The sequence below is a fragment of the Teleopsis dalmanni genome, chromosome 2 (assembly GCF_002237135.1).
Source record: "Teleopsis dalmanni isolate 2A chromosome 2, ASM223713v2, whole genome shotgun sequence".
Taxonomy (NCBI): Eukaryota; Metazoa; Arthropoda; class Insecta; order Diptera; family Diopsidae; genus Teleopsis; species Teleopsis dalmanni.
In genome coordinates this window covers 21,412,589-21,422,934 of record NC_051847.1, presented here as the reverse complement: position 1 = coordinate 21,422,934, position 10,346 = coordinate 21,412,589, and the positions used below count along the sequence as shown (strand labels likewise).

At 27.7% G+C, this 10,346-nt stretch overlaps 1 protein-coding gene across 1 annotated transcript; it reads left to right on the top strand.

Annotated features, from left to right (window-relative positions):
- The first annotated feature begins 1,445 nt into the window (after positions 1–1,445).
- LOC119674089 (myocilin-like) lies at positions 1,446–8,116 on the top strand. Its single transcript, XM_038085213.1, has 3 exons — positions 1,446–1,610; positions 2,695–2,931; positions 7,991–8,116. Exons 1-3 carry the CDS (start codon positions 1,446–1,448, stop codon positions 8,114–8,116), a joined length of 528 nt encoding a protein of 175 aa, XP_037941141.1.
- The last annotated feature ends 2,230 nt before the right edge of the window (positions 8,117–10,346 follow it).

Sequence of the window (10,346 nt, the reverse complement as noted above, 5' to 3'; positions counted from 1 at the left end):
AAAATAAATATTTAACTCACAACATTATTTTATAAAAATTAATATAATAGCACTTTCTTGCTTTAATTCAGCACTTTTACAATTATACTAATAAGGGACCACAGTGATGAGGTTTTCTCTGCTTCGTCATGTTATTTAAAACAGTGCTGTTTAAGCTGTTTTCAATGCCATAATTACAAACCAATACACTCAGAAAAATAATTTAATTGTTTTAATCATATTTTAACTAAATCTCAGGTCAAAATATTCGTACTCTACGTATCATGTTACTCTATACATACCATACTATGTTGGTTTTCAAATCTTCTTTACCACATAAGTTAAAATTTCTTTAACAAAATCATCAGGTTACTTTAGTATGTAATCAAGTCAACTAGTATATAGTTAAAACATAATTACAAACATAATTACCTTCTAAATTAAATGTAAGAACGAACAAAACAGGACTAAAGGTGAAAATTGATAATTGTGATGTGACTTTTTGTATGACCGAATAAAGCGTAAAATTGTGGAAGCTATTTTTTATATGACTTTATATGACTGTAGCCCTTACTAAGCTAGATTTGAAGTTTCTTATATATAAAATTTCAACAGATCACCAAATTACCAAGCATGTCTAAATACCCTTAACATTGTTTTAAAAGCTAAACAATGTAAAATCTAAGTACACATCTGTGAACTATAATTCAAAATTTATAACTTAAAAATTAAGTAGTCCATGCAAATATTGCTTCAATTATGTATACATCAATAAACAATTATGCATTATTAACATTGAAGTAAATAATAATAATGTCATGGATTTTAAGTGTAATTAATATAAAATTAATAATAGAATATTTACGCACCAAATCATAAATATATATATAAACCCTTTATTTGAATTCTAAACATATTTAATAACTCATTTTAAGTATTCATTATATTTATAATATGTAACTTTTATTAATACTAACCTAATTATAGTACCACACAATTATTCCAAATTAGCTTTTCAGTGTAATTTTACTGAAGCTAATATAGGAAAAAATTAATTTCATAATAATATCTATTTATTCTTCAATTTATATACAATTGTTTAACAGACGTTAATAAAATTTGCATCAATTTATATCTGAAATGCCACAATTCTACCACACAAATATACTAACTTAAATGCAAGGTAAAATAACTGCTCTATAAATGTTGGTATCTGTAATGGCTACACTAAATTTGTATCTCACAATGCAAACAGTTTAAATTTAGTATAAACAAACTAATAGTATGTACAGAATTGAGATTTGAAATTTATTGTTTACACTTACTACAATATTAAGAAGTTATATACAAAATCGTATTTATTGAAATTCTATATAAAAGTAAATTCTAAACATTGAGCAGAAATGTTATAAACTAATGTTTTCCTCTACTCCCAATACGGATATATACGAGTACACATCTTTATAATGGCATTCTTTGTACTTACAGCAACTAGTCTGCCGTATGCTGGCGTTGAACGTAGGAACAAATTGTACTCTACGGACTATAACTACATGGATTTTAATGTAGACGAGGTTGGCCTGTGGGTGATTTACAGCACTTATGATTCAAACAATACACTTGTGGCAAAGGTGAGTACTTAACTACATGTACCTACATACACTGAAATACAAATCCAAGTTATATTGCTTGATGTACTGATGCAACGCACATGTACAGCTAACATAAATATAGATTTTTTCAAATAAGATACTGTAAAAGCCTTAGATAATACTTAAAAAAATAGTATTTAAAAGAAGCAAATATAAAATTTTTTTTTTATTTTTTTGGTTTATGTTGAGGTTAAGTTTTTTCTCAAAGTTTTTAGATTGTTAAGTTCAAACTGTTGCCTTGAATATAAGCAATTTACACATAAAATGAAATTTATTACTCCGTATTTGTATTTGAACTTTAATTTAAATGGATTTTATGAACTGCATTAAAAGTACAAATAAATTATATATATTTCGTTATGTAGTAAAATATATTATGTACTAGTAAGTACATACAGCAGTAAGTACATATATATAAACAAATATGTACAGAACGTTTCGCTAAAACCGAACTTCGAAGTGTCGGAAAAAATATTGTTTTTCAAGTGAAGTTCAATTAAAGTGTAACTCTAGATATACTAAGCAATTATTATTATTATTCTAATATTATTTCAAAATGTATTGCGATTGCATCAAATAAATTATGTGAAAAAACGTGCGGTTATATATAGTTTTAAACTTATTAAATATAGCACATTCTGTAAGATTCTTGTACTTTTATTGTCATAAATAAATTTATCATTGCTTTGAATCAAGGTTTTATCTACCAATAAACTTTCAGTTATACGCTTATATATCTAAATACTTCTACTCTTGAAGATCTATATAGCTGCATTATATTGAATGCAACTATACATACTATATAATGTATATAGTACAGGTAATATAATATATATACTATATTAATATATAATATTTCTTTCTTTATGTTTCTTAACAATTTAAAAATGAATCCTTTCTATATATATCAAATTTAGATTAAAGTTCAATACAATCTAGTTTCAATTCTTCTAAAATCTCTTCTAACTGCAACTGTCTTCATTTGAATATCCTTGCCAATTCATACTTAATTATATTGAACCATAACACTGCTATATTTTTTATTCTTAATTTATTTTCATAGCTGGATGCTGAAAACTTAAGGGTGCAGTATAATTTCAACATTACATTGGATCATCGAAAATTTGGTGAAATGTTTATTGTATGTGGTCATCTTTATGCCATTGATTCCTGTTCTGATAAAAACTCACAAATACGTTATGTTGTGGATCTGTATAATGGAAAATTGCTTAATGTGGATTTACCATTCTCTAATCCTTTCCGTAAAACAACAACTGTGGGCTATAATCCACTAACTGTGGTAAGTATTATTATTGCAATTGTTTGTATCTGAATTCCAGAGATTTATAACAAACTTTGAATATTTTAAGTTGTATGTGTATAGGTACATATATTTTAATTGAAATCATAAGAGAATATAGATGAAAAACTGTGGTACAGCAAATTATATACAAATTTTTGAACCTTAGTTCAAAATATTAATTTTACGTACAAATTTGGAAACTTGCCCCAACTGCATGTGATTGACAGTGAAAGTCTAAAATTGAAATTTCCTTCCAAATTTGCTGCTTATGTCATTTATTGCTATTAAGCGCATTATTGCCATGCAGATAACTTCATTGGTAATTGTGACGTTGATGATAATTTTATTACTCACTAAAGCAGGTCAGCCTCTATTGATATTGATAGTGATGATGATGGCTAGTATCTCATGGCTAGGACAATGGAAATTTCATTTTTAATTTTGTTGACGAGTTTCAAAATTGACTTTGCCATAACAAGAAATTTTGGTGCATGTTCCATATTCATTCTTGTTATGTTAGTTAGTGACTTATTACAGCTTGAAAATGTTTTCTATTGAAATAAAGTATGTAGTGTTTAGCTGTATTAAATTTGTTTGATGTTTGGTTAAAAGCTGCAGTAATATAGAAAACTTCACTGATGTTTAAAATGAAAATATCTACAATTTCAGGTTTTGTTTTTGAATGTGGTTAGACTATGGGTTAACTATTTGGATCGTTCGATTAAACTTTGTACCATTAAAATTTGAATATCTAATAATAATAGTTAAAGATTTACACCACTACCACTTATAAAGACTTGCACCTTTAAAGTATTAATTTTAGAAATATTTTTATAAGACAAATTTAAATTATTTCATATTATATTCTAATCAATAAATAAGTAAGCTGATTTGCTTAAAGTTATATCTACAATTTATCTGAAACTACATTCTATATTACATCAAAAACGTTTATAATGAAACCACTAAGAAGATTAATTTATTCGTACTTGAAACCTATTATCTTTCCATTTCACAATAGATGTGATTTCAACTAACATTTAGAAAAATTTTTCAAGTTTAGTTTTTTTCAAATTCTCTTTTTACTTATAAGTAATTTTTCTTTCTCTTATGTATTCTCGTTTCTGCTTAATTTTCGGAATCTGAATTCGTTTTTGCTTGAATTCTGATCCTAATAAGAATCCATCACAATCAATAGCAGTTTTTTTTATATTTTTTATGTTGATTTGTTCTAGCTGTCTTTGAATATATGCAAAACTGTTGACTGGAGCAGAATAAATGCCAGGCATCCTGAAATTTAATAAAATTTCTTGGACGAAGTCCAATGTAATAACATTGACGTTACCATCAACTATCAGCAACATAATCTTCATCATTATTATTATCAGTTCAAGCAAAACTTTCAATAACACCACAAAAACAAGAAAAAAAACGTTTCATTTTTGTCATTTTTATCAATTTTTATGACATCATGTAATGTGGTTAACTTTTTGAAGTACCCAAATTGTGGTAAGAAGAGTCGTTTGTTAGCTTAATTTTGGCTTATAGCTTATACTTGTCATTGCAACAGTCTTTATTATTTAGTTAAAGCAAAAAATTAATTAATTTCCCTTTCATGCGGTTTAGTTTTACATACAATGTAAAGATTTTATTAAAAATATTCAAGAAGCTGAAAAAACTCAATATATATATAAATAAATAAATGATTTAGTTAGGATAATGATTTAGTTAATGGGTTCTAGTAAAATATAATTAATTATTTATATTAAATATTCACAAATATCAAAATTTGAAATAGAATTCATAATACAATAAGGAACTGGAACTATCTCTTAGTCTATTTATAGGAAAGATTCGAAAAGTTTTTGAAGAAACAACAACAAAAATTTTAATTAATTTATTGAAACTTGACTGACCATATAAATATAGACGCCATAGATATACTTTTAGTTTGTTTGGCTTATATTTTTCTGAATAAACATATTTGTTTCTTTTTAAATGTGATTATTCTCATTACATATTAAAAAATCAATAATACATTCGCGTAAAATGAATATTGCAATTAATTTAAATAAAACGTGACAAATTTTCAATCAATTTATTTTTCCATTGAGTCATTGTTTAACAACGTCGACTTAGATTGAATATTAATTGGCTGCAATTTACTGCAATCTATAACTGCAATGTACGCAGTACATTATGGTTATATAGTGAGGAATGCTTCAATTGTAAATTTTGCGAATACAACGAATTCTATTGCATTTAAAGTTCCTAGTGACCACCACCACATTACAATGTACACGTCGAGGCATTTCTAAAATTTTGAGTTTGTCTTTGTCATGTCACTGATGCAGTATTGATGATACGTGCTTCTCAACCACTCGTCAATTTATTGATTTTCAATTGTTATCACATTGTTCAATGTCAGTCAATTTAGTATCTCGAAGCGTCCTTGCACATTTGCTTGCTTAAGGCAGCAGTACAATATGTTGGTTTATACCCAAATCCTGCAGATAAAAATACATTTGTATTTTTAAATGTATTTTTCTTTTTACTCAATTGTCTATTGTTGACATCTGTGCTGTGCAATGGCATCACAAAGACATACTTGTCCCACAATTGTCATAATAACACTTTCTAAGCATACAACTACATGCATAAATATATGCAGCATATCTATTGAAAACACTCTTTACGTTTCACTGCACTTGTTGTTTGATCCTTACTGTAATCCTCCAATGCCTCGAAGGTTTTATGTTTGACCATTCACTGATGTACGTGTACATGCACAGAGTGCAGCTCATTGGGAACATCACAATTTGATAAATTGAATCAATTTGAATTTGTAAAGCTATTCACAGCGTTTACATTGTGTGCTCATCGCTTGAACTCCTGCAATGTGCCAATTACTATTTTCATTCTATTTGACACTGTCATTGCTTTATAGATGGATCTTTCATTATATCTAGTAAGTAAGCTGCAGTTACTGAAGCCAAAATGTTGAATTGCAGTTACTTCACTTTATTGTTATGCAAATAGACTTTGATCACTGTAATATGTCTTTAATATATCATTTAGTTAATAACTGATTTTATTTCTCGGAAATGTAACATATGAGTTATATATTTCTTATATTAGATTTCAGTCTCTGTAAATTAAAATTAAAGGGAATAGTTAGAATTTTAAAAGTTGAAGTTGAATATAACTTTAATGAACTAAATTGCAAAGTATCATCAAAGCATCCTAATAAAACTATTTATAAAGAAATGTCGAGAAATTGTAGAGAAATCTAGAGAAATTATTTATGGATCAAAATATCGAAAATGTTACAGTTTACGAAGTCTTATATGATTTTTATTACTAAATCTAATTAATTTAAATTGCAAACCAAAAAATTTACTTCACAGATGCATGGAAGTACTACTCAGTTAAACTTTCATATGTGAGCTAACTGAATAAAGTCAAATTATCAGTTAACAGCACCAAATATCTCTAATTTGGCAGCAAACAATGATGCCAGCATTGCCTTGTGCGAAACACCATTTACGAAAAATTTTAAATCCATATTAAAATTTTTTTTAATATATATAAATAATAATTAGAGCAGACTTTAATTTTTTTGTTCACGCTTTTAAAGTTGAAAGACTTTTGAATGACAAAAATAAAAATAGTTAATATTCTGTATTTAATTTTATTTAAATATCTTATATAAAAACTTAGAAAACTCATATCCGAAATAATAGGGGAGTATACATCCGACGTTGAATGTATACTGATTACACAATCTTTATACAAATCAGCGTAACTCCTGTGGTACCACAATGGGCTATTATTTGTGCTTAAGTGGACTTTTTGGGATACAAGGCCGCCACTTCAACCAACCAACCATATTCGAATGTTTTGTTCATGTGTCTGAATCAACAGTTCATGTAGCTACTACATCCAAATCAAATCTAATACAAATAAAGTTAAGCACAGTTTTTCATATGATAAGTGCATACATTCCGCATCTAATTTTATTTTAATATCTTTAACAAAAATGTAGAAACCCTATAATTGATTGTTCAGTTTATGTGATAGCGATGGGATATAGAGTTTCAATATCAGCCAATTCGACAAGTAGTCAAGATCCACTTCTGAAAAGTATATGTGCAAAGTTTGATTCGTAGTAGTTCAGTTTAAAAACTGAATGACTGGTTGTAACTAAAACGAATACACAGAGGGACGGGCAGATAGAGTTATATAAACTCAACTCGTCAAACTGATTAGGAATATATATACTTTATGGGTTAGCAACGTTTTTTTGAAAGTGTTACATAAATCATGATAAAACTGTTTTTGATTTATTTTATGTGAAAATCTAAAAAATGAAAACGAGAAACGAGAAGATTATGAACAAATTTAAAAGTGCTAGCTAACTGTACTAAAAACATATTATAACAAAAAGAGAAACTACTCAACAATTTTAAGTTTGAAAAATATATGGAAGAATAATCATATATACATGTCGCCATTTGTTATAAATTTTGTCATCATGTATTTTGTATTTTTAAATATTTTATGTGAAGAAAAAATAAAAAGCCTTTCTAAAACTTTATTCAAAATGCAATTCAGTTAAAGTTGGATGAGCACAAAAACTTTGAATTAAACTTATCAATTTAAATTGTACTATTTCTACTCGTTTGATACAATGTTATAAGTTAAATTTTTAACATATAAACTTTCATTTGGAATCCTCCACTAATTTAGTTAAAAAACAACAACCCATCCAGTGCTTTATTTAGCATGATGCCTTCTATTTCAATATACTCATGTACGCATTTTAATTAAATTTCTTCTTGTGTCAAGGATACATCCTTTCGCATAAATGTTTAACGAATATGAAACTGAGCCGAAAGTTTCGTTAATGCCATGCATATATGCATAAGCTCAAGCACAAAACTACTAACGTCTTTTAATAATCTAAAACGAGAAAAAAATTAACAGAATCTGCAATGATCTTTTATAAATAGTTAATAAATTGTTAAACATTTGTTAAACATAACCCAAAACACAGAATATTAAAATATTTCCAACAACTCCACAAACAAATGCTGGCGTTGATATAACATATGACGAAGCAGACAGGCATTCAAACGCAAAGCTGCTCATAAATATTTTGTGTCTGGTAAATTATGCGTAGCATGTTTATGAATAAATCTTTTAATAAAATTTGACATATACACTAACATATTCGAAACCATACCTACTACAACAAATCCTGGTACACTGAAGCAGTATACGTACGCATTTTAGCTAAAGTAAATATAAGCCAACTACAATATATCAGCATATTTGCGTAGGTTCCTTTTTAATACTCGTATAAGCATCATCGACGTAGTGTATGTAATCATACCAAAATCCATAAAATACAATGGGCAAGGATACCGATACCGATACCGATACTGAAGCGCTGCAATGAACGCACATACAAAATCCTTTTTTGTTACCATTCCACGAGATGTTTTCTTTAAAATTAAATTGCGATGAAAAATATTTTTTAAATTGAGATCGCTAAGCAAAAAAAAAAATAAGAGAAGAAAATATTCAACAAAGCATACAATATGAATCTTCTAAACGAATAAGTTTTCAAATATTTTAAAAATAAACATACTTTGTAAAAAACGTTATGTATGAGTGCATAAAGCAATACTTTCATTCACTTGGGAATTTACCACAGAAAAACGCACAGAAATTTGTTAGGATAAACGGAAATTTGTACGTATTTTTCTTAGAAATTTAACGCATTCGCTCAGTGTCAGACGGTAGCAACAGTCAAATGACAGACTGTCACCTTTTTCCCAGCGTTTATAAGGTTTATTTCTGTACATCAACGTAATCCCAAATTTGAATCATTGTATTTGCATAGACATACTCGTGCATGGAGTATATACGTCTCCGAACAATACTAAGGTATTTCTATAGAAGGAAGCCTAGTGTATGTTTGACTTGACACACGTAAACTCAGTCCGTTGTACGTAAGATACAGATAAATTTGTGCGCTTATGTGTTTTCTTGACAGCTTCGTAGACGCATGTATATGTACTAAATTGCCATTGGCGTGAAATAAATCTCAGTGATGTTACAAAAACTTTACTTGCTGCTCTGTAAAGCGAGAATGACACTCATACATTGGCTTAGATATATAAATACCAAGACAAATTCAATTGTTAGTGTATGTGAACCGACAGTCGAGAAACAGAAATACTTGCGGTAAAGCAAACAACAAAGCCGTAAGAAATAACACAGTAACAATGCACATCAAATTGTCCCCTGTTGCAGGTTTTGTTAAGGTATATGTCATAGTTGTCTTGTTAGTGGCAAATGTCTCACTACGGGTCTCTACAAGCCAAACTAAGAAGTTTCAGTTGTCTGCTTTAAGCTTATGATTTTTTCAACAGAGTTAAATATATATAGTATGTATTGATATACAAATTTCTTTAACTCCTAGCAGGAGCATAGGGCAGCAAGTATGTATTGATATGCAATTTGTATAATGGTCTCTTAGGAATTTTTGTCAAAATATTTTCATATTTTCTTAACAAATTTTACACACGTTATTCGGAGTTTTAACACAGAAAATGTTTTTTTACAAAATTAATTTACGTTAAAGTACTGAAGGTGTTTAAATTTTGTTTAAATCATTATTTAGAACCTAACATAATACCATGTTACAATTCATATAAAATGACATACTAATATCATCCAATAAAAACTTACTAGTTATAAACTAATTCAAACTTCTCGAGAAATCAAATCAAAATTTATGAGTATTTTTAAAATTAAAAAAAAACAAAATTGGAAATGCCGACATCACTATAACCAATAGTTTTCAATGCTAAACAAATCCAACAATTAAGTAAAGCAAATTATTTTTATGTTTTAATTTCATAATTTTTACATCTTATTTTAATTTCAAATTACACAGCTATAATATTATAATTTCGTAAGTAGAAACATTTTTTTTCTACTTTAAATATGCAATATTCATTAAGAGGTTTTTCGAACAGTTGTGAACTACAACAACAAAAATTCATTTTATATAATCTTTATTAATAGAATTTTTGGCTGACCATACAGCTGTTTCGAGTATTGCCAAATACCCATCATCAGTGGTCTTGGAAATAATTCTTGTATATAATTATTCGTAAATAGTTATTTTTGAGACTGCAAGTACCAGGAATCTAACTCGTACCCTGCCAAATTTGAAGCTCAGAGTCAACGCTCCTTAACCAATTGACCCAATTAATTTGTTGTGAAAGTTTTATTAACAAATTCACTTGCTGTGTTTGTATAAGAACGAAATTATAAACCAGCTATAGAATAATTGAATTAATTATATTTTTATTTTTAATTATTAAATTTTATATATT